Here is a 26,117-nt window from a genome sequence, read left to right as displayed (position 1 = left end):
GTCACATCCAGCGACTGAAGAACATTCACTATACACAAGCAGAGAATACATCAACTTTATTTTTTTTAATATCGTTTTATATATTTTGATGTTTTTTTATAGTCTTTTTTCATTTTTTTTAATTTCTCTACTGGGCAAACAATAGATATGGAGGGTGAGTAAATGATTTTATTTCACAACAGTGTTTGTTTGATCATCGTTCCATAGCTTAACACAAGTTTTTCTTACAATGAAAAAAAAAAGGGGTAAAAACAAAGGCATTTCATAGCATAACACAATAGCATTATGTATATCTAGAAGATTAAATTCATTTTCAGCAGGATAAAAAAAAGTGATTCTTTCAGGTTTTTCCACAAATCACTGTTCGCAGTAGAGTACATGGATGTATGTGTTTATTCATGTGTGTATGGTTGATTGTGGGTCTTTCAACGTGTGTGTGTCGCCTTTGAGAATGTGTATCAGAGGTATATGTATTCCAATACGCATTTCCCAGTGGAAAAACATATCTATGTATATATATATTATCTATATAGTATCTGTTTCCTTTTGCTTATAACATGCAAACAGCCACTTGGTGATCTGACAGCACAGAAGTACACCTGGAGGACGGGGCAGGGGAGCGGGGAGGGAACGTGTGCATGGGGGGGATTGAGCCTGATAACAGCACCTATACACTCCTACTGTGACTGGTAATATGCTGGGTTTTTATAAAAAGGAACACTGAGGTGAGATTTCATGACACTTTCCATCATGTTGATGCTGTTCCATTACCCACCAATACACTTTCTTCTTTCCAGTGACTGATCTCACAACGTCAGGGTCATATAAAGTCCATCTGCAGCCTCTTTTCTAATGTTCATGTGCAGCAGTCAAGCAAAAATAATGTATCATTTAAGATATTATAAATGTTTGCTTGCTTCCTGTTGTCTTTTAAATGTTAATGCCTCTCAATGGAGCACCATGTTTCTCCTCCATTAACTCATATGATTCTTTCCCTTCCCAAGTCGACCACCGTTCACAGTGCCGCCGAGCTGCACTTCCCATTGAGCGTGGTTTATTTGACCCAAGTTGCTCAATTGTCACTAATGGCTGACACAGGAATGACTGGAGTACCACTGTGTGTGCAAAAGAGGCATGATTTGCTAGATCGTCAGCGTTGGAGCAGCACACTACACTACGACTGTTTTTCTTTCTTTCTCTTCCCGTCTCTTTTTCCGCCCTCTTCATCTTGTCTCATTATATCCGGCACAGTTTTAGAGAACCCGTCAGAGGTCCTTACAACGCGACACACGAGGACCAATGCGAAAGATGACATAGCTGTCAGCGAGCGGCGATCAGGAGAGACACTCGGGCTGAAGCACCTAAGCTCACTTGAACTTGAACAAAAGATGTGTGTGGTGTGTGTCTATGTTTGTGAATATGCGAATGCACAAATGCTGCACAGTTCATCGAGGGAGGGCGACTTGAAAGATGGCGTCCGAACATGTTGATCTGAGGAAGCGGGAGTAGAGGGGAGGAAATCGGGCAGCGGGCAAAGCGAATCCTACAAGCACTGAAGCAGTTGAGGCAGTGGTGCAGGGCTTGAAGAACGACTATTTAACATTCAGAGACAGAAGTAGAGGGGATCAGGCTTGAACAGAAATGAAGCGACAAGCAACCTTCCTGTCTCCCAGCCATATAATACACTCCCATATTCAGGGTGGCACTGGCCTTTAGTCTTGGATTTTGGAGTTTCCAGAGAGGAATGCGTTTTCTTTTAGGATAATTTAGTCGTATATGTCTGTATGTCTGGAATACGTGTGTGTTTGCTTGTGTCTGTGTGTGTGTGTGTGTGTGTGTGTGTGTGTGTGTGTGTAAGAGGCAGAGAAAGTCAGTGTGATGTTTGTGTTGTCAGCGTGTGTCAGACTGGGCGTGCTGATACACAGCGGGATTGAGACCCCCGATGACCTGTGCCATATTCCAAGAGAGGAGTCAAGGTCAGGGGCCGGTTGCATCAGCTGCACGTATAGGTTCCCTAGTTATGTCCGAAGTAGCCACTGATCCCGATTCACGCACTGCTAAAATATAAGCGGTAGCACCACAAAAATCTCTTACAACATAACCTCAAGTAACAACTAAGTAGTTAAGCAAGCAATAAAGCAGGTGCAAATGATACAAAGTCACACAATTGCACTCACTAACAGTAAAGCAGGTGTATTTCCTGCACACACTTTATTTTTTTTCTTGACTAATCCCATACCACTTTGCAACCTAAAGGACGATATCAGTGATTTTGACCGTTTAATGTCCATTTTCTACAAATTACACATTACTGACTTTATTTTATGTGTCTTTCCCTTTTCAGGAATAATCTGCGGTAAAAAATGTACGCGTTCTGGTCATACTGTATGTAATCCAGCATGTTTTTTGTGTTGTTCTGCCAAAGTGACCTTATTGTGATGGTGCAGGGAATTTATTACATTAAGCTGCACTCTCGCTTCATCACTGTGTGATGAAAATATAACTTTTGCTGCCTGGAAGTTTGGAAAAAAAACACATTGGAATTCCCAAAATTCCCTTTGTTGTGCTTTAGATACTTGCAAGCAGTTATGTTGGTTTTAAAATGATTTGTAGACAATGGACTAAAACATAGAAATCCTAGTATTGTCCTTCAAGTGTCAAATTTGGGTTCTATTTATTAATCATAATTTTTCTGCCAATCTACTATAAATCAAAGCGGTTTGTTTCCACCAGCATGGTAGTGCTCTTACTGATCAGCTACTCTCCAATCTTAATGTTCTAACTATAGCTACAGCTGTAGAGTAATATCCATTAGTACGGTCTAATTCAGTAACTGGCTAACTGCAAATGAACCAGCAGTTATGAAGCCACTAGTGTTTTTTTTGTTACCTTAACCTGGGAACAAACTTGCGCATAGTTGGTGCAACCCAGTCCAGGTCCTCAGCCTCTGCAATGTGCTATGTTACACTGAACAGAGCTCTTTGTCCGAGAGTGGTCCTGTTCATCTCAGCCACCTCGTTCTCTTAAAAAGGTGCTAATCTCATGGTACATATACTGTATTGTTGTTACTTTTTCGTTTTTCTTTTTTTTACAAAAGACCACAAGGCCTCCATAATACTAAAGACAAAGCCTCTGTTTCATTTCTTTTAGTTTAGCTTTAACGTCACCTCCAACTAGGTCAGTCAAAAAGTAAGGGGGCTGCATATAGACAGAGACGCCAACGCGGGCAACCTCAGCTGACAATAGTCAGATACAAATCGTACACCTTCTCAGGTGTCTTTGTGTTTCATTATACAAAGTGGGAATCACAGCAGGGCTATTCTAATCTGATAAATTGCTTTCTGTTTTAATTTGGTCCAGCCTTTAGATGAAATCTAGCTACTAAGAACGTTTTTTTACCATAAACCTTTGCCGAAGTTGTGGGCCAAATGAGCCAAGAAGGGAGACGAACATTTGGTTCGCAGGTTTGCATGGTGCGGGGGAGCCAGGCCTGATCTAATGAGCGTTTGGCCACTGTACAGTGTCAATGCAAATATGGTGCAAAGAGGCTCCCTCGGTTCTACAATATGCATTTCGATTTATTTTTTCTGGCTCTGAAATTGGGATGATAGTTTGTTGGTAGCTCTGTTTTCAAATCACCCCTTCTCCTCTATTCGTCACCGTCATCCTTTCCTTTATCCTTCTTGTCCTTCTTGTCCTTCTTCTTCTTCTTCTTCTTCTTGGCATCCTCCTTCTTGCCGAAGCTTATGAAGTCACCCTTGTCATCCACAGGGCCCGCGTCATGGCGGATGGAAATGATGGCGGGGGATCCGGGTATGATGAAGGCTTCGGGGGGAATCTCTCCGGGCTTCATGGGCTGAGGGGGACCGTAGCTCTGCCCGGCGCCGTATCTGAAGTGCCAGCTGTTGCTGTTGACTCCAGCTCCCACTGGGGGTGAAAGCTCTCCACCATCACCATCTACAGAGGTATGACAGAAAAGAATTACGAAGACAATATGTTAAATATACATACAAGTGAAGTATCCTTGGTATGGGCTGAACTCTGAATGGCCCCTCATAGATGTTGAATGCCCTAATTAGAAGTTGCTTTGGATAAAATTGGCTAGCCTCGCTGACGTCAAAAAACATACCAACACTCACTAACGTCTACCTCTAACCTGCATATACTTTGTAACAGAGGTTTCAACTCATGAGGACACGAAGCAGTTGAAATTCATACGTATCTGGTTTTCTTTGACCTGTTCAAGTCAAAGCATAAAAACAAGCAATTTCCTGTTTTACTAGGTATTACACAAGATAGTCCTGCTAGACCTGCTTTGCATTAAACTTCAGGCCTCATGAATGATTTTCATTCACAATCCAGAATCCAGTCTGTGCAATCAAGGGTTTATTTTCTTGGCAAGTACAATAGGACTGAAACATTACACATCTGTTTTTGTCTATGCCTGTGCGTGCAAAACTGTTGAGCAAGACTAGCACATAAAACAAAGGCGTCATCATTTCAAACATGGATGGAAAAGGTCCAAATCCAAAGATTCAAATGAAAATCACGGTTAACTGGAAAAACTTTTTTTCCCCCTCCAACCCCATCCTCTTAGCAGCTTCGGCACTGTGATCTATGTTACAATAACTGCTCTACTTGTCATGCATTGTTTCTTACTTGAGATGTTCCTGAATCTGACACATGCATGTGAAGAATGATCAAACTCAAGCAACAGCCAGCAGAGAGATAGCCTGACAGTGGAGCGATAGCCACAGGGAGCAGATATTTTCAGTTCAGCCAAGACCACAGGAGGGAACACTGGAGGGTACTAACCTTTACAAACACAGGAATGCTAAACTCATATTTGTATCTTTGGATGTTTGGTTACAACATAATCCTACAACCTCATCTGAGGCCAGAGAATGGGATTCAATAGTGTTCAAGTACGAATGTGACTGAGAAAGGAACCCACAATGCAATTGTGTCGAACAAAAATAATCTGAAATATAAAAAAATATCATCACAGGATAAGATCTATATATAGAAAAATGATTATGTAAAGTGGAAGTAAGACGGCTATTAAGGTGAAAATGTTAAAAGAGGATTTTTCATGAGATGAAGAGAGAAGAATAGAAAGGGAGGGAGGAAGAGAGAGACTGACGGGGTGAGAGATACTAAGAAAGATGGGGGTGGGTGGGTTTTGAAGACATGGTGCTCTCAGGCCCACACCAGTTCCCGCTGCGCTGACCTACTTTCCGTCTGGATTTTATTTAGATCAAACACAGAACCATGCAAAAAGATTCTGTTTGATTTTTTTTTTTTCCATTATCGGCTATTTATGACATTGCGGGAGTGTTGAAATGGTTTCAACCACTGTCCCATAGGGAAGTATACAGTATTCTGCAAATGCACAGTCTCCATATGCACACTGACCGTCTGAGAATGAGTCTCATTATGTTTGAGGATGATTTCTAAGAAGAGTTGCTGCAATGGACACCGCTGCTCTTGTCAACAGATACAGTGGCTCTGCAGGACTGCAGCTCTACAGTGTATTGACTGGACACATTTAATAGGTTGCTGTTGTTTTATTATTGAGCCATGACTCACGGCAAATTGATTGTGCGCTGTATTAACTCGGGCAGATATGGTGCCATAAGGACTGATGTTAACCTACATTAAAATAAAATAAAATATTTAATCCCAGTTGTCTTAATGAAAATCAAGATATACATGGCCTTGCATTTTATAGTTTTTTTTAAATAATAATTATTTTAGTATGTTCTGAAGACATAACAACTTCCTATCAAATTAGATATTACTAGAAAAAATATCTTCTTTAAACAGAGTTTTACCCAAATGAGATTTAACAAGCTGCACTTTTTAAGAAATAACACAAAACTAGAAATACGCTCTGCTGGAGTTGGAGAGGGACTTGGTCTGATAACAGTCCCAACTGGTGCAGGAGTGGAGCTTTGAGGACGCATGTACTATAAAGCCATGTAGAAGCTGTACCACTAACTCAGTGGTTCTCTGGAGAACATCTAGGCTACGAGGGGACATGTGAAGAAGCAGCCAAATGTGGACCAATGACTTCTCATGAGCAAAAAAAAAACCCTGTAGGAAAGTTTTTAAACCAAAACATGTATTGTCTCTGTTCTCAGTGATTTGTCTAACTGTTATAAATATGAGTAATTATCGCATTAGTTGGTCATTGGTGTCTAAAAGTGTATTTTGATCTCCTATGAGGTTTCCAATTAGAGTATAATTTGGTATAATAGTGTCAAAGAATATTATATCTTAGGTAATGTGATTTCTAAAGAGAGCAGAATTTAAGTGTTTTATTCCTTATTTTGTGTAATTTGATATAAAGTACGACTTGTTATGTCTTACTAGAGTATAACTGTTTGTTAAATGTATAATGAGATACATCTTATTTCTAGTTTTTATGTATTTTCACTAAATGTACAGCTTGTTCAGTCTGTAAAAAAAAAAAAAAAAAAAGATGCAGATAATTGACTTGCGTAATTTAGCTTGTTTAATGATTAGTCCGTGTCAGATGTTACCATGATTACCATGATACCATTAGTCAAGTCAGTGCTCTAATACTCTAATACTCTAATACTCGTCTGTTTCTGAGGATTATGACATTTGATGGTATGGTCTGTCTGTATTTAATCTGGGTATTAAATCCCAGAGAGAGGTTCCAGTGTTTGACATGAGTCCCAGTCAATCGCTATTAATAGTGGGTCGAGGAAGATTGCTTGAAATAAACTGAACAGAGAGTCGGTGAGTTTAAAAGAGATGTTTGAGGCAGACTGCGGATGAGCTTATTGAGCCGGTGATGCAGTGCTGTCAAGAATCCACATCCATTTTATATAACTCTCATATCATTTCCTGTGACCTGATGCTGCTGTTTAATGGCGATTTGATGCTCCGTCACTCTGCCTGTTAGATTATAGATTATGATATCGGCCGTGCAGTGTCAGCTATGAAAGGTCAACGAGGGCACGATTTCGAAACTGCGCCAGAGGGAAAGATTCATAGAACAATATGGATCTCTACAACAAGTCAAGTCTGCGATAAGATATACTGCAACTTTTCTCTTTTAAATTTTTCGTTAAGGGACAGTAAGTTCTTCGTCCACAGCTTTCTAACGCTGCTTTCAGACATGCACTAAAGTCCAAACATTTTTCAGGAATTTTCCTGCATGTCAGAAGGCAAATAGTCTGAGTCACATTTTACGGAACCTTTCCTGTCATCCCCCAGTTAAACGTCTGAAAAATAGCCGAACGAGCCTGTGTGAGAATAGAGCAGTAACACTCACAGCGAGCAAGTGGGCATGTTCATGACATTGCTAACATGCCACAGATTAAAAACTGGATGAATGCAAATATATCAGGGTGAAGAAGATGTGTCGTACACAGAGAATAAGCAGACAAAGATGTCAACTTGGAAAGACAACGAGATTCAAGAGCTTTTGGTGCCAACAAAGGTGCCAATGAGTTGTGAAAAACAAAAATGCAGCAGAATTTATACATCATGTCCTGTACCCTGCATGGTCTATTCCCCTCGCCTGAATATTCTGGAAGTGTTCATCTTGTTGTGAGCATGAATTCTTTATATGTGAAAGGCAAACTCAGAATGAAAATGTCCTGACCTAGAGTTCATGTCTAATAACAGCTTCAGAGAGCAATGTGTGAATGATTACTGGAGAGGCAGTTATGCTGCAGACTGCACAGTGTTAGTGCTGTGAAGAAAACCATCCTCTATCACGGCAGTACATCTTTTTGGCTAATGCGCACCTGATGTGGCTGCAGCAGTTCACATGCCTATGCATGACCATCTGAGCTAAAATGTTGTGTGGCTGTGTAGCGTTTAATGAGTGAATATTGTCTCCTCGTCTTGGGACACCCGAGGGTTTTTCTGTCTGTGACAAATTCAAAACCCTGATGTTGTTAATTAGAAACCTGGTCCATGTATTAATTTGAGGCCTGTGTATGTGTGTGTGCACGAGACAAATTCATTCATAAGGAGCGGTTCATGTCAAGAGTTGACACATTCATGAGGAGCTCAGCCTCCTCTGTGCTACAGTTTCTCTGACCTGGAGGATTATTTGTAACTCTGCGGTTGCTTCACATTAGCCAACATTTCACAGCGGATGCGTGTCTGAAATGGATTATGGTGTAACTGCTGGTAAGCAGGACAGTAAAACTCCTTGGAAGGAGGTTGCCATGACACCTGGTGTAGATATGTGGGTGTTTGAGGCCTCATTCCGTGTAACCTGGTGTCCTACATTTAAAATAGGCTGTGTTATTTCCTGTCTAGTTACGAGATACGCTCCCATCTAAAACAGTCCCTCTGGTGGTTTGTAGCACTCGCACAAATCTGACAGTGGTGCTCGTGTAAATATATGCGGCACATCACATCTATTCTGCATGAGACACATCGACCCAAACCAGTGTTTCCTCTAAATTACAGCGTGCCCTCTTTTTCTTCTTAATACCTGCCCTTGCAGAGTCCCCGTCCCTTGCTCTGCTCCACGCTCCTTCACCCCCCCCCCACCCCCGTCTCTAAATCTCCCATTCAGAGATATGACCGGTTGCCTTGGAAACTGCCTTCGCCCACTCCCTGCTGATGGAGGGTGCGGCTGCTGCAGCAATCTCTCCGTTAGACAGTGTTGCCAGGCAACAGGTCACATGGCGTTCCCTAGCAACAACACTACTGCAGGAACCTGCCAATCCTCTTAACCTTTCTTCCTCCATCCCCCCACACCTTTCTTTTTTTTTTTTTCCTCCACCCCCCCCGTACATCTCCTCTGATCCCTCTCTCCAAAATTGCTTTTAATTTGACCGGATCTCTCCTTTTTTTTTCTCCACATGACTTTCTCTCATGACTGATAATAGCTTCTCTCCCCCTCCGGCATCAGACAAACGTCTCATCTGCACCACAGGTCACTTACATAAACACAGTTTTGAGGGTGCTGCATTTGGATGCATCACAGCACATTAGATCGCATCATTATGGTGACAACCTGCAAGAGGATCAACCTGCAATCCGGTAGATTTCTATACATTAGCGCTGAGCCACTCCTGAGAAATTAATTCCTGATGCAACAATGTGCCGCTGCTCGAGCTGCAGTGTGATTTTCTTCTTTAAGACAATATTTGAGCTTTTACGTAACCAGACACGCAGGTTTCTCACATTTCTCTGCAGCAAACTGGCACAGAAACAGGAAACTGGTGCAGCAGAATGTATTTCGAATAATTTCGAGAAAAGCCTTCACATGCTTCAGTGTGTTTGCTGAAGACAGTGATACGGTCTGTCACTGACTCACTGAGTGATTGACTGTGATGTTAAACTTCACCCTCAAGTCTGTACCTATGTTCTAATTCCTGCAGCTGGACAGGAAATCAATGCCGGGCCAAAGAAGGGGGGGAAACACAATGTTCCCTAGTAACAAAGTCTTCCAGTCAACCAACGCAAAAGATCCACTCAGCGTCTCCTACAGTAGAGCAACAGATATTTCATAGTCATTAGCTTTGTGCCAGTGTTTCTGTGAATGATGATACTCGAGCCATTTTGCCACTGCACATTCTCACTGTTACCTACTCTGGACAACTCGCCTCTCATTAATTAAACCAGTTGCGTTTGTCCACGTCTCTCCATGCTGCGAGCTGCTTTTATTGGACGTTACAGTTGTTTGTCTGTGACTCTGCAAGACGACTTCAAGCTCTGCTAAGCTCTGTGAGCATCACACTATTAATCAAAACAGTGTTGATGTCCATTTCTGTCAAATCCCCAGTTTTACACTATTATCTGAACCATTATCTGGATTCAGTTTGTTAAATGGAATCTAATGTGATGCACCAAAGCAAAGATAAAAAGCTGTTAATAGGCTGTCTTTCTTTTATTTTTGGACAAAGCCAAGCCAAGTTCAGTTTACTAACCATTTAGTACTTAGGACATTATTCAGTACTGTAGTTGAATGAATACATTCTACTGCAAATCACTGCATTTACACTGATTGTCTCGTAATGTATTTAATCTTGTTTTCTTTTTTTGTCATTTCTGAAATGCATCATACACAAGAATGTACAGCATTGGACTGTATTTATACAGCACTTTATCAGTCCTATCGACCACTCGCAGCACTTTACAGGACAAGTCACATTATTACATTTACACAGGGGTTCATACAACACTTAAATACACAGCAGTTTTTCTGTCATATTATTCAAATACTGTCAGCACAGCTTTCAGAGTCAAGGATCCTTCGGAATGCAGACTGAAGGAGCCGGAAATCAACCCACTGACCTTCTGGTTAGTGAGTCGAAACGTTTCCTCACACAAAACACAAAGAGTGAAACTTTTTGTAGGTGTTGCAGGTCCAGACGACATTTGTGCTTATCTATATTTACAACTTTCTGCAATTTAAAAGGCTGATAGCCGATGAATTTCTGTCTGCGCGTTCCACCTCTTTTGCTCTTCACACGGACTGTTTACCTGCGGATTACAGCCTAGTCAAACATGATTGGTCAAACTAGAAGTGGACACCAGAAGGCTCCTGTCCCCAAAATCTTTTCCCTGAATCTGTTTCAACTAATAGCTTGTATATTACAGAAAGAAATGTCAGTCCATCTGACTTACAGTAAACATCTTTTTTACATTTTTTACGTATTATATTTGCAGATAAAACAGGCAAAATATTACTTGCATATTTTTTGTCACCAACCGTGAAACTAACACATCCTGACTGGTAAACAACCACTCACCTGCAGCGCTGGAGACAGTGGGCCAGTTCTGGACGAGCATCCCCTGGGCTCCCTGCATCACAGAGGACTCCTCCATGTGGACCGAGCTGAAACGCAGGACACATTCAGAAGTCAGGCGACACATCCATGCAAAACGAATTATTCACAGACCTGACCTGTAGATAATTTTTTTTTTTCTTATGAAAGAAAAAGACAGAAATGTTGCTTTCCTTCATAGCCACAATATTTTCAATACCTCTACTGACATGGTAATCTAGCATAACAAAACTTGCTTACAGGTCCAAGATTTCAAGCAGCATTAGTCACAGTTTCAGGCCTCGACAGCCCAGTAGCCATGGCCGACCAGCAGCTAAATAAACTTTTTCCATCATTGATTTTATTTACACCACCTCCCTGCTGTCACTTGTCAAAATGTCTAACGTACAAATGTTGAAAATGTGCCTATCCCTGTGGAAGAATAATCGGTAGAAAGTATTTTGTACTCTGGAAGTGGAAAGCTGCGTCTGGTTTCCTGGCAGCTATTTCTAACACCTACTGTATCTGTCAAGCCCTGTTTGTGAAATAACGACAAACGTACAATCTAGCGACAATGATAGAGTCACTGATGGGTCAACAAACAGAAAATATGCATGTAAGACTCAGGGTCACGCAGCTCTCAGATTTTGCTTCTTGAAACCTGATGTAGTTGATTTCAGTCATCTAATGAATTACATAGCTGATGCCGTAAACACCAAACCAGTACATGTGAGTAATAAAAGCAGATGTTCCTCAAATAGAACAACTGGAGGTGCAGCCGGGGGGCCCTGCACAATCCCACTGAGGAAAACTAAATTCAGCCAGGACGTTTTCCCTTTAAGGCATCGCACTGATGGAATTCAGCAGCACAGTTTATTAGAGAGTCCTTATCATATTCTATCTTTGAAGGGTAGCATTCAAAAATGCTCAAATGTACCTTTATCAACATTGTCTACTCATACTGGTGTATGCTTTTTAACTATTGAAAGGGCCTCTAATGAAAATTAGCCTTTTAGCTAACCTGGGTGCATTAACATTTGCATGAATGTAAATAAATGTACATTTATCACGTTTCAAAAGTCACTGTCGCAAGACCAAACTATATTGGTAAGGGAGCGTTTCTACTCTACCAGCTCAAAGAATAGTATCAGCAGATAGGCATTCTCGCCTAGAGTAGTTTACTCAACAATACAATTTAACAATACGAAAATAAAACTTTCACTTGACTAGAGGAGATGGGCAGTGTTGAGCAGTTGCAACTATATGGGGAGTGGTGACTTTGAGCTTTTTTGAATTTTGAGACTAAACACGATACACATTTTCCCTTTTTAAATAAAGAATACATGATCTCTAAACTTGCCTTTACTTAGCTATGTTTTAAAAGTGCTATATAAATATAGATAATATAAATAAAGATATTATTTCTATTATTAGTTTTGTTTCTATTATTATATAAACCCCTGTGTGTTACACTCTTGCCTTTTCAGCAGTGAAAGCTTTCTATGTGCAAACCCTCTTGAACTGTGCTAATATCTACATTTAGACATTTGTCTTTTGTAGCTGGCCTGGTTTAAAGTAGATGTGAAGAGAGGGAAATAGAAAATGCAGCTAAGGGATATGGAATTGATTGTGGTTTCTCACAGCATGGTGCAGAACACATTTCCTTCCCAATGGAAATCCACATTAGTGCTACACAAAACCCTGGGCTGTTTTTATGAAGACTATAAACCGCTGCACCTCTTATGATCCTTCAGGTTTTTGATTAATCTAACAAGCATCTGGCAAGCAACATACTGTATATAAAATGTGTATGTGTTACTGTTTTTCTTTTTGTTTTTCTCTCAACATACATAAGACTTACAAATTGGAATCCATAACATGATTGATTTCATTAACCGCCTGCCATTTTTATTTAATTGCCTTGTTTTTATTTGTATAAAAAGCAGGACACAAAAATCCACCCTGCAATCTCAACACAAATCTTTTAGTTTCAGTTATTTTTTTGTTCTGGTAATGTGGAAACACAGAAGGTCTACTTTTTCATTCAACATAGCTGGTAGGCAGACAGCACTCAGAGAGATGGCAAAGTGAAAACAGACACAGTTCATCTTCCTGTTCTTTTCACTGACGAGATTCACTTTCACTATGTGATGACTCATGAAAATCAATTAGAAAACCATTACAAGATCTGATGTTGGACGCTTGTTGACCTTTATTTTCACTTTAAACCAACCATAAAAAATTATGTTCATTTATGTCTCTGCCACAATGTACTTGATAGTATCTAAATAATTGTTTTAATAATGTGATTTCGTTCAATATTTGAATGTTAACACACAATTTTATTATTTGTAGTCTGTCTGTTTCTGTTAAATAAAATCCACAGTGAGCAGATGGTAGTATGGGTAGATGGGAGTATTTTAGGATTAAGACTTAAAATAGGAGAAACGGCTGTTGAAACTTTCTGCTGCCTATCATCCCGTGATGCTGCCGAGCAACATGACCTCCACTCAAAACCACAACTTGCACACTTTTTTGTGTGGTTGTACAAAAAGGTGTCAAGGTTTGCATGTAGATATTTTCTGTGTTGAAAAGGGGGAATCATTTGTAATTTTAGATTTTAGAAAATATTTGTATTCACTTTTAAGAGATAGATGAGATGTGAAGCTACAGCCACAGCTGATTAGCTAAGCTTAGCTTTTATGCTGGATAAGTCTGGTTCCTTCCAAATAATAACAAGAAAATCTACCTTCCAGCACTTCTAAAGCTCTCCCTGTATGATTGTGTCTTTAAAAAATATGCAATTATTAAATGTTGTGGGTTTATTTAGGTGCTACACAAGTGAACACATTTCAAACCAAGGCTGCGATCCCCCTGGGCCTCTCAATGCAGCACATCCAGAATCTGTCTCAAACTGCAGCACACTGGCTATGATAATTGGGGATTTTCCTTGAATATAAAATGGCTATGTCCTGAGCAGTGTGAGTTTCGAGCATTTACACAAGCACAGGGCCAGTTTTAATGTGCGGGAATATGACACAGAGAGAGAGGACTGGTGTTTCCTACAGTAACCGACTACACCAGGAATGTGGGTCAGTACTGTTGATGCTACAAGCTGCAGTGTAGTGTGAGAGATTACAGCACAGACGCGCGCACACGTTAGGGTTAAGTGTTAATGTGAGCCGTCTCTCTGTCTGCGTGCGTTACAGGCACTGCCGTTTTCGAGATGACAGCGGCAAATTGCGGTGATGATTTATGTTAAACCATGTCGTGTTACAGTGACTTGATGACACGATGCACATTATGATACCCTGAGCACCATAGAAATTAACACTAATATCCAATTAAATCAAACTTAGACGGACCAGAAGACTGCACATGTGAGCGGTGAGCATTGTTAGCATGAAATTATGAAAATTCGGTACAAGCGATAGACATGTGGAGGGAAAAGTCATTAGGCCCTGACGTTCCAGCTGTCTTCGTTGCAAATTAGCAAAACACTTCATTACAGACTTTATTCAAATTGTTGCATCTTTTTCATTTATGTGTTCCATGATTTGTGAAAAGGTAATTAACGAGAAAGCTGTGTGGCGCTTTACTTATTCAGAATTAATTAACTCTTCATATTTGTTATATTCTTTTAAGATCGAGCACAATGACAACACACAATTTGAAAAGACACAATATAAGTTTGTAACCTTAACTTAAGAACCAGACTTATTATTGTTGGGAAAGTACAATCTACTGTGGTTCTAAAAGCTTTATTTAGCCCTACTCCAGTGTAATATTTGGAACATAGAGTGCATCTGTCTGTTTTCAGACCTATCTATAGTTGCTATTTGTATTATTGAGTCAAGTGATGGGGCTCTATGGAGTTATAGATGAAAGAGTGTGCCTGCAAATATGCCCAGTGAATTAACAAGTATGAGTGTGGTGTCTAAAATGTCCTCTGCTGTCCAATTTCACGACTTTTCCCCTCATCTCCAGACAGACATGTACTAATACGTGCTGCAGAAACCTGCACTAACATGTGTTGTGTGCGTGCACACAGGGCGCTTGTACATGCAGACTCTGAAGCGTGTGTGCATCTGATAATCTGAGAAAGGTCATAGTCGGCTCATTTGTCCTTCATGCTTCCTGCTTAAAGACTGTAACCGGGGGAAGCGGCGTTCAGAATGTAGATGGCCTATATAGTGTTTCACTGCAGAGGCAGAATGCAGTGCTTCCACTGAGGAGGTTAAAACAGATGCTGAGGGGTCACTAGCAGTCATTACTGGTGATGATAGATGCCTTTTTTGGTTTTAATAGCCATTCTGAATTTTTAGGAATCGCTATTTGCATGAAGACTAATGCATCATCTGTGGTGAAGAGCAACATACAGGGTCACTGTGGTGGTGGTACAGACTGGGCGTAGACAGTACAGGAATTAATAACTTATTTCATGATGATCACAAGTTGCAAAAGAGTTAAAGATGGAAAGTGCTTACCTCTGCATCCCTGCCCTCAAAGATGCAGAATATCGCCAGTCAGCATTCGGGGCTTTCGGCTGAGCGAGCAAGAGAGAGACAGAGAGAGAGAGAGGGTGGGGGGATGGAAAGACAGAAAGAGAGAGGGAAGAGTGTGAGTTTAGTTTGCTCTCTTACAGTGCAGAGCCAGGCTGGGCCATGGTCTCATCAATTAATCATCATGCATATCCCAGCTCTGTACGTGATGGGAGCACTGCAGTCGTGTCTCCCCCCTGTTCCAAGCACAGAATCCCCACGCATGCGTACATGTTGACGTCCACACTGAGGACTTTGAAAGGGCAGTGAGTGAAAGCCATATTGATGAGTTTTTGGACAGACTCTCAATCTGTGGCTCTGTAAATGTGAGCACTGGGAGATTCATGCCCTTTCCCTGAGCGCAGACATGTTTGTACAGACGTCTGTGTGTGTGTTTGTGTACAACTCCTGGAGTAAATCTATTTGCTCCTGATGAACCCACGCTGAGGTGTTTGAAACTCTGATCAGCCCTCTGGTAAATTATTGCCCCTGAAAATAAGGATGAGCCATCGTTGCTAGGGCAACCACATCCTGTGGTTTATCTTAGATCAGTGGGAAGATCAATCACTCACAAATATATTTGAAATAATTCAATATAATAATATTTTTCTATCTTCTTTCTACTTTGTACAGATTCTGTTTACTGTCTCTCCAAAAAATTTGCTATTAATAAATTAATTTTCTTTGTGGAGGAATATGCCTGCAGGTAATATAGATATTTTTCACAATATGACAGAGATTAGTTGGGGGCAATTATTGAAGAGCATTCTAAACAACACTATATTTATTTAGATAGTGTTGATTGACATTTTTGGGACTGCCCTATCAGACTGCCCTATGTGTTATCATGCTAGCCTCAGAATAATGCCTTTAAGTTCAAAGACCCATAGAAACCTCAAGGGGGGAAAAGTCCTATTTTTAATGAGCTAATCTTTCATTAGCATTAATTGTGCCTGACCCTTTCATAATGATTTTCCTCATGAGCTGGCACCGTGCATATGCACTGTGTGAACTGACTGTGAACATTGGTATTGCAGCTAACGCAAGAATCTGTCAGCACCATGTGGGTCGCAGCCTCAGATCTCAAGGACACTGAAAAGGAAACCCACGGGGTCTCAGACACAAAACCTGCTCGAGCAACTGTCCCAGATAAAGATGGCACATGTTGTTCCTCAGCTCAGTTCAGAGGGGAGTGTTTTCAGCTGGCCGCCCCAGCCTCTGTGTGTAAATCTAATTTGCGGGGCTAAGGAACACAGGCTGGAGGTTAATTCCATTTACACTGCTACACTTGTCTCTGTGAGAGATTTTCTCAGTGTGGTACTAATGTACCAAAGACTGGTACATCATGATTAAGATGATGCATTCAGAGGTAAACAACTAACTTCAGGAGCCTTCGCTTCAACGACATAGCACATAAATAATGTTAATGCACAAAATCCGAATTCATCTTTCACAAAATATAAGTTAGAGTCAAAGACAGAGTGCTTGAATGCAAGATTAACAGACAACAAGATTTCAGTATTTAGGAACTGCAAATTTGGATCATTTTTGGCAGGTGCCAGACTTATTTGGGCTGAGTTCATGCCAACTCAACACCTAACAGCAGTATTTTTTTCATTGTTGCCTCAATATTAATTCTTTTTTGTCACTAAAGTGTCACACAACCTTTCAGAGCAGGAGAAGACAACATTTAGACAAACTTCTACACAACAACTAGTCAACGAGTCTTGCCTTGGTTTTGAGTCATTTAACCCCCGACTGCTTCATTCTAACTGTTCAGTTTAACTCACTCACTTGCTCTCTCACACCCACGCACAGAAGTCAAGCCCACATGCACAGGGAACGAGCGAGTAGTGAAGAGGGCGTGACCTGTTCTCGTGTTGATGTGATGACAACCTCAAACTGAAACTCGAATCTCTGAATCATCAGAAATAACACAGGAGCCTTGAAAAGCATCAGGGCTGACACTGATGCAGTGTGAGTGCTGAGCTCAACTGGGCTGAGTGACTGCACAGTACAAGTGGGAGCTGCACAAAGAGAATGGGGACGTGCAGGAATATCATCATCCTGCAGCAACAAAGAATCTGACTAAAAAATCTGACAAGCAGAAACATTGGTGCTTTACTATCTGCTTCAAATAGTTGTTTGCAACTAAATAACATTTAATAAAAAGGTATGCAGACAACGATAAACATAAAGAATTAATGACGCACCTCTGGGCAGAGTTGCAGTGAGGCATCAGGCATACTCAGTCTGCGTACAAATCCACTTCCGCTGGTGAAGAAACGGTCGGCACCGCTGCCCCAGGTGCCACTGATGGGACGTCCTGTGTTGTAGAACATGAAAGTGTCACTGCCAGAGGTGGCTGTCAGGCAGGTCTTGTAGCAGTAAGTCTTTGTCAGGGAGCCATTCCCCCGCACTTCGATGTAGTGAGGCTCCACTTTAAGGTCTCTGCGAAGCATTACATTGTTATTGGGCTGTGCCCCGGGTCCAGCGCCGCCTACCGCTCCAGCACTTACGCTGCTGCTCCCACCGTCTGGAGGGGGCTTCTGTGACACGCAGCAAGGGGAGCAGGACCCAGGCTGGGTGCAGTAGGCATGACAGCGGACAATGGCCAGCACCACCACGGTGACCAGGAACACAAAAGTGGTGGCGCTCAAAGCCACAATCAAGTAGAGGGTCACGTTGGAGAAGAGAAGGGTGCTGTGAGGTCGGATGATCCTCTTAGGGTCAGGAACCACTTTGGGTGGCACCTCCATGACAGCCACGTTGATGGTGGCTGTGGAGGAGAGAGCAGGCTGCCCATGGTCCTTCACTAAGACAGTCAGAGCAAAGGAGGTGGAGTTGTCCTCCAGGATCCTCCGAGTGGTTCTGATCTCACCGGTGTGTTCATGGACCTTGAACAAGTCCAGGTCCGTGGCTGTCTCCAGCACATACACCAACCAGGCATTTGGACCAGCGTCTGCATCATATGCTACCACTTTGGTCACCAAGGCACCGGGCTCTGCGTTCTTTTGCACGGTCTCCAAGGAGCGCGTGCCATTGCCAGGAGGGTTGACTATCAGTGGTGCATGGTCATTCTGATCCATTATGTAGATGTAGACAGTGGCGACACGGCTGAGCGGAGGAATGCCCCCATCTTGGGCTTTGACCTGGAAGTGAAACTCTCTCAGTGACTCATAATCGAAGGCTCGCAGGGCATAAGCCTCCCCTGTATCGGCCTTCACAGACACATACGAGGTGACAGGGATGCCATGGTTGTTGTCATTGAGCACTGTGTAGGTGATGCGTGCGTTCTCCTTGATGTCTGCATCTTGAGCTTTCACAGTGCACAAAGAGGCCCCGGGGCCATTGTTCTCAGCCACATAGACTGTGTATGAAGTCTGCTCAAATCGAGGTGGATTGTCATTAACATCTGCCACATCCACCTGTATGGTCTTCTGGGAGGAGAGGGGAGGGTTTCCTCCATCTGTGGCACTCAGAGTGACATTGTAGGCATCGGTGGTCTCACGGTCCAGGAAGGCTGAGGTAACCAGAGTGTAGTAATTTCTGAATGACTTGATCTTGAAAGGAAGGCCTGCTGGGATCTCTAGGCTCACCTGCTTGTTCGCGCCAGAGTCCCGATCGGTAACGCTAATGAGGGCCACGACTGTGTCTGCACGGGCGTCTTCTCTCACAGGGCTGGACAGGGATGACAGCACTATCTGAGGGACATTGTCATTCACATCCACCACTTCAACCACGACCTTACAGTGTGCTGCCACTGCCCCAGGTCCCTTGTCCATCGCCTGGATGTACATCTCATAGGAGTTGGTCTCTTCATAGTCAACATTGCTCCTCACCCTTATTTCTCCAGTATTAGTGTCCATGCTGAACATCTGCCTCACTCTCTCTGGAGTGTAGCTGCTGAAGGAGTAATACACCTCTCCATTTGTGCCCTCATCCAGATCCGTTGCATTCAGTTTAATTACCAAGGTGTTTTTGGGTGAATTTTCCAACAGCTTCACCTTGTACACCGAGCTGTCAAAGAGGGGGACATTGTCATTTGAGTCGAGGACCCGGACATTGATTTTAGCAGTGCCTGTTTTCTCTGGGGTCCCACCATCCACAGCACTTAGAATGAGTTGGTGGTAAGGCGTCTGTTCACGATCAAGGGGCTTTTTGAGCACAAGCTCGATGTGCTTAGTATTTAGGGAGGGTTTGTTGGATACCAGCGCGAAATGGTCATTTGTGCTGAGCTGATACATACGAACTGAATTGGATCCAATGTCTGGATCCTGAGCGTTTTCAATTGGGTACCTAGACCCCGGTAAAGCAGATTCTGTGATCTCCAGTTGGTACTCGTCTCTGGGGAACTGCGGCGCGTTATCATTGGCGTCCACAATCTCCACCTCGACATGGTGCACCTCGGTGGGGTTCTCGACCAGCACCTCCAGATTAATCAGGCAGGTGCTGGACAGATCACACAGTGCCTCCCTGTCGATCCTCTCATTGACGAGCAATTTCCCATTTTTGGAGTTGACAATCACATAGCGTTTGCCGCTGTTAGAGGTTACCTTAATTTTTCGGGTGGCGAGCTTTCGAATATCCAGCCCCAAGTCATGCGCCAGATCACCGACCAGTGCCCCATTTTCCAGTTCTTCCGTAATAGAATAACGCAATTGTCCGCACGAAAGGCCACAAAATAAGGAAAATATCACAAAATAAAAAGGCACATTATTCCCTATCCGGTTGCATATCCCCGCCACAGCCATTGCAAGCTCATAGGATCCGCAGACGGATTAAACGCAGCCTTCCGCCTTTTTAGCTTGCAGTACCTCGCATCCCAGCACCTCATTAAGGTGGGCTAATTGGTCTCCCGGTAAATGAAACAGAAGCGGCTCATCCATCGTGGTACCGGGCTGAGGTGAATCCTCTCCAGCGCACCCATATTTCCTTTGTCCGCGATGCGCTTTTTTTGTCTCCAGTGCGCGCTGCTGACGGGTGTGTTTCCCTGCCGCTGGAGCTGTGAAATCCGTCAAGACTGACAAATGGTGCCCCTTTAAACCGGAAAAGAGAGGCATACCTTTCAAAATAAAGCGATGGAAGTGTCATTTGTCTCCTTCACAGAGCAGTAGTACACGTTTAGAGAGCTCACACTTTAGAGCTCCTTCTGTTAAATGTACTTAAAGAGCCGTGCGTAATTGGTTGATATTTGTTTGTTTGGGTTAGTTGATTCTAAACTCATAGGGGTTCTCCAAGTGTGTTAGTGTATTTGAATTAAATAAACAATTACTTTGGCTGTATAAATGTTATATTTTATTGTATTTAAGTCACCATACTGTATGTAACATAGCAGCTCTGCGTACAGACTGTCTATTTAAGTATTAAAAGCGTGAATATTTATCCGGGATTTATTTTGAAGAAGACTAACCGGAATCATCAAAATTCAATGTAGCTGACTTGACCTTGGAGGGACAGTATCCCACCCTAGCGCGCACCCAGACTTTAGCTCTCTCCTCTCCGCCGTGGCGCAGCTGCCCTCCTCCCTCCCCACCCATCTTTCTCCTCCTCTTATCCCTCCATTGCGACGTCGGTGTATGGTCTGGGAGATAATGAGCAACCTACACATTAAATGCACCCCCAGAATAAAGGAGAGGCGACCACACAGAACGGCTGCATCAATATTTAATGCATCCAGCAACACCAGTCATTGAGTTTGTAAAAAATCACTACTGCTGTGCAGCACATGGCTGGAACATTCATTGTGGACTTGTTGAAATGGATTTGGCTCATCGTGCGTAATTCTTACTGTTGCGCATAAAGGCGAGGTCAGGGCTATATTGTGCAGAATAGTCAGCATTACCTCCAACAAAATGAAAAAAAAAAAAACATACGGGAAAAAACGTGGTCGCAAACATGGACACATGTTCTGTGGCTCGCATATGTGTGTCTTCCTTTGTCTGTACAGGCCTGGACGCTGGAGTCGTAAGGAGGCTTAATTTGCCGGTAGCGATTCTGCGGCGCAGCCCCGCACCGCATGTTGAGCGCTTGGCTCAGGCGCAGCGGAGAGAAAGCCTCGCACTGACAATCACAACCTTCCCTCCACATGGATCACTGTCAGTGATAGACCTCAGACTGTCAGGTCACATAATCGTATTTAAGATGCCTGTGGTGGACCCTATAATGGACGAGACTCATTTCCTCTCTCTGGAATATGCCCCAAGAGAAACATGATAGCGGGGTGTATAGAAGGACTGGTGGTGTGCAGTCTAATTCAAATAATAATAATAATTAAAAATTATACACTGGCTGTGTTAACGTAGCCTGTTTGGTGGAGGAGTGTGGAAATTCTATAGATGACAATTGTGTGTAGTTCATAAGGTTCACTCTCATTTACATCCATCAAGAAAAGCACATTGTCCCCACATTGTGTTTGTTTAAAATGGTCTTCAAGGAATTAACTCACTAATCCATAGCTAAAGACAAAACTAAAATACAGGAGACCCAAATTTGCATGTTCACCCTCTTGCTGAACTGGGAAAATCTGAGTTACCCAAAGGTGTGAATGTGTTGGTCCATGCGTGTTACAAGATGACATGACAAGAGCGTTCACTGTATCTCAACTAGAGCATGATGAGACTTGGCTCCAACCCCCCTTGAGACCCCCTCCATGCAGGACATATCAGGACCTAGGATGCATGGTAAAAGTTAACACTGCAAAATGCTAGTAAGACCCATTTGTTCCAAAGCAGTTCCATAAGGCATTAAAACATCAGTGGCGGTGTGTAGATCTTAGAGTTGTTGTCCTCCACAGGCTGTAAAAGCGCTCAGTGCACTCTTTGCCATCATCTCACACAAACTTTTGTCTCAAACTGGAAAATATTGGACGTTATAAAGAATACCCATGCTCACGGGTATCAAATTTGTGTATTTCTTATACACATTTATTTTGGGATTGTGTTCGGATCTTGTATCAGAGGAACAAGGGTCCTCACGTCAGGACGTTGTAAGAAACAGTTTTTCAAAGCTTGAGGAAAAGCTGCTCTCAAATGCTGACTGATGTGTCACAAAATTCTTATTTTTCACTTGCTGAATGTGGGTCGATACTTCCACATATACCAGGAATGTGTTTCAGAGCAAAGGAAGCATCTGCGGAGAATCTGAAAAGATGAATTGGTGGGTAAGGAAACAACAATACTCTTTCCACCCTGACGAACCCTGGCACAGTTGTGTATTGTCTATGATTACTTCTTAAAGGAAGTTTGATCATGCATTTGACCTGGTTTGGGATCTTTGCATATAGAATTCTAATCCGGTTAAGCTCTTGATCGAATTAAGTTAGGTGCAATGAAGATGTATGGCTTACGTCAATATAAATTGCAATTATTTGTTATTCACCAGAAGTGGGCAACAACCTCTATTTACTTCAGATTAAAATGTAATCTATATCTGCATATGTTAATAAGATGAGTAAAATCAGTCAACAATATGAGCAGATCATCCTCCATGAGGTTTAAAAGAAGTCCTTACAGCATTCGCACAAATGTGAAATTATTTTCTAAAAGGATAAAATGTCATCAATGTAGATACAAATATCATCATTATGACCTTTCCTTTATAAGAGGAAGATGTACAAATCCATATTGATGTTTAAATGCTTTGAAACTACCTGTTTTATTCTCAGTCTTAACTTTAAAATATGTCCACGTTGCTGCACATTGATTTGGAAAATGTCCCTTTGTATAATATTTTACCACTTAAATAAACATCGCTATGGAGACACATTGAAAGAGAATTGAATCATAGAAAATGAGTCTACACAGGGGATTACTATGTCAGTAACCATAGCTCTCTTGTGTAAAATTTGGGGTAGAGCCTGGACATTACAGCAATCAGACAGTGAATGAATTAGCAGCCACGGCTTCATGTTGCAAACAGGAAACTGGAGTGGGGGGAGCACACAGCTGAAGAACTGCAGCTATAAACAATGTGTTGTTACAGTCATCAGTCAGTGACAATATGTCTGTTTGAAAGGGAAAAAACACATTTTACATTATTTTTGGCTGAAGCTGAGGTCTGGCAAAACAGACAAGCAAAGTCGGTCACAACAGCTGGCAGGGGATGGCTGTCCTGATAGCCTCAGGAAGAATAGATCACTGGCTGAATGCATCTCATGGAGGAGAGCTGTAATGGCTTCTTTGAATAATCTATGCACAGTCTAGGATAAGATGTCGTCATGAGAACAGAAGTTTACCTCATAAAACAGAAATGAATACATATCAATTCAGAGTAGAACAATGTCTATAGTACAGATTACAAAATATGTCGAAATAAGAACAGCATCAATATAATTTATCGAGCCTATGAAATAAAATTGAAAAAATAAAACCCAAAGAAAGGTGATTTTTCAGCCTCCTCAAGCTGCAGTGGGATAAACCATTATTCTGTTGTGATAATGGGAAGTGGAAATATATTTATTAATGAAGGCAGCATTATATAAAAGCATGCATGTAGTCTGCATTGTACTAAAGTTAAGAAAAAAAAAAGCTCAGTGTTTGAGCTTGACTTTTAAATTCACCAGTTACACACTCGTCCACACACCGACTGCACAACAGCAAAAATCCTTCTTAAAGGATTTGAATTTACACTGCTGATTGTTCACCTGCCTGACTATCGGGACCATTTTGGATTTTCTTTCCTTTTTTTTTTTGCATAGAACACTGTTTCCATAGCAACCGCAATTTGATGAATGTTTCTGTGCCAGTTGTTCTAAATTTGATGTACCATCCCCACATGTGCTGATTTATATGTCGGCAAAACGAAAAGACAAAGGATGCCATGATAGTCACACACTTCAAAAAATACAATCCTGATTTTCCTTTGCAATTTCTATTTATTATTCAAATATACATCCTAATGAGTTAAATGAATGGGCAGCAGAATGGGGTTGTTGTGGAGACAGCTACAGCGTCCTTGAGCAAGTCCGTCATCTATCATCAACTCATCTAAAACATTCACTTACAAATATGACCCTTACATTATTACACAGTATTATGATGCACCTTTATGGATGTTTTTTTAGACAGTATAACAATATAAGCAGAATAGTACATATGAAGACTCCAGCTCACATGTTGTCGTCTAAAACCTCCAGCACAGGATGGCCAGCGGTGATCCCATGGCAACAGCAGCCATACACACACACAAACACACGCATGCTGTAAATAACCAGCTACAGGCATCACTTCAGATGGACCATAGCTGACACTGCACTTAACTCCATCGTAGTACTCCAGATCAGCACAGTCTACTTCTCAGTCACTGTTCCCCCCTGTGAATGTGGAGCCCATCCCTTATTAATGCTTACACTTCTTCATATAAATACTGCAATAATTAAGCTATAAATTCTCTCTAATCTACAGCCGCATTCACCACATAAAAACAAAATCCCACTGATGTACAGGCAGCGAGGCAGATCTTCTCCACTGAGATCTTGTAGATAAAAATCAAAGACATTGCAGATTCTTTAATTGATTTGTTTTCCTCTCTCGTTTCATTAAACCAGAGTGACAACCTGTTCATGTATATGTGTGTTTGTGTGTGTGTGTGTGTGTGTGTGTCCACCGCAGTGCAATAACTGCTATATCTTTTTCCACAGCCCACTGATGAGACAAAACCACACAGCATCTCTCCCTCCCATCCTCAGACAGAGCTGCACATTGCTGCACACTTTCTCTCGTCACTTTATCCCTCCAACTGTAGTGCAAGTCAAAGCTCTAGGTGATAAGACTCATGACCCCATTGTGCATGGGCTGCAGCCAGGGTATCCTCTCCACTGATCTGACTCACTCACACAAATGGGTCAAGCACCCACAGCCCTTCGATACTTGGACTGATGTCTCTGCCGTTCTAATAGCAACATGGTATAATATATAAAGCAGGATCCATGGGTGGAAGTCCTAAACTCATGCTGCTATTGCTGTTGTTACTGATATTACAGTTTATATTTAGTATAATATAGTAGTATAATGATTGTAAAGATCTTTGAATTTTGAATCTTGGAAGTTTGTATTTGTGTTAGAGGTAACCCTAGCTTTGGTCAACTTGCTCTGACGTGGCCTAAAAAAATATGAGAGCATCAGAATCAATTCCATAGTCAAAAATAATAATAACTGTGGTTTCCACTGATTACAACACTCACCTCCTTTCCACACTCATTGGCGACACATCACCAATCCCCCCACATTCATCCTCCAGGCCTAAAAACTCAGAGCGGGAGCACCAGAGAATAGCTTCTGCCAAAATGTAACTGCTTAAGCCTGATTGATTGTTGCCATCTGCAGTCTTAAGCAGGAAATGGTTTCCAAATGCTGTAGATAAACAATGTGGGACAAACACAGCAGGAAACTAGTTTTAAGTTTAACATCCATGTCTGAAAGTCGGTCTACTGTCGAAGCAAATTTGACGTTGTTTTTAAATCTTATATTTTCATAGTGACCAAACATTGGGTAAATCCATTTAAACCGGTTTAAATATGCTTAAGCAGCTTGCAGCCATCTCTGGAAATGTCCTCTTTTTAATATTCTAATCCAGTACGGGATCAATACACCGCTCTCTACTTGTGTTGGTCAGTACAAACAGAGAGCACTGCACAAAGAACTGATGTGTGATGGGGCGCTTTATTGTAAACCACTTTGACACCACAGATCACCATCTCACTGAGGTTGTGCTGCTACTCAGCTGCAGAGAGGCGAAGGTTTTTCAGTACGGACGTTTTTCTTTGACGAATGCACGAACACTATGAAAACACACCAAGGCTACAAGA

At 41.9% G+C, this 26,117-nt stretch overlaps 1 protein-coding gene across 2 annotated transcripts; it reads right to left on the bottom strand.

Annotated features, from left to right (window-relative positions):
- Positions 1-55: 55 nt before the first annotated feature.
- LOC109628640 (protocadherin alpha-C2-like) lies at positions 56-20,290 on the bottom strand. Of its 2 annotated transcripts, none has more exons than XM_020085852.2 (4): positions 17,524-20,290; positions 15,257-15,315; positions 10,755-10,840; positions 56-3,957 (listed from the first exon to the last, which is right to left on the bottom strand). In XM_020085852.2, the coding sequence occupies exons 1-4, from the start codon at positions 20,062-20,064 to the stop codon at positions 3,650-3,652; spliced, it is 2,994 nt and encodes a 997-aa protein (XP_019941411.1). In that variant the 5' UTR covers positions 20,065-20,290; the 3' UTR covers positions 56-3,649. The 2 variants fall into 2 exon arrangements, with proteins under 2 accessions (XP_019941411.1, XP_019941412.1); XM_020085853.2 differs by lacking the exon at positions 56-3,957 and adding an exon at positions 10,333-10,485.
- Between the last annotated feature and the right edge of the window lie 5,827 nt (positions 20,291-26,117).

Source organism: Paralichthys olivaceus, chromosome 15 (assembly GCF_024713975.1).
Source record: "Paralichthys olivaceus isolate ysfri-2021 chromosome 15, ASM2471397v2, whole genome shotgun sequence".
Lineage (NCBI taxonomy): Eukaryota > Metazoa > Chordata > Actinopteri > Pleuronectiformes > Paralichthyidae > Paralichthys > Paralichthys olivaceus.
This window is presented reverse-complemented; position numbering and strand designations above follow the sequence as displayed.

Excerpts from the sequence above, each read along its gene's own strand:
- LOC109628640 (XM_020085852.2), bottom strand. The coding sequence starts at position 20,064 with ATGGCTGTGGCGGGGATATGCAACCGGATAGGGAATAATGTGCCTTTT. Across the intron at positions 15,316-17,523 it reads CACTGCAACTCTGCCCAGAG|CCGAAAGCCCCGAATGCTGA; the intron begins GTGCGTCATTAA and ends TTGCTCGCTCAG. Across the intron at positions 10,841-15,256 it reads TTGAGGGCAGGGATGCAGAG|CTCGGTCCACATGGAGGAGT; the intron begins GTAAGCACTTTC and ends CCTGCGTTTCAG.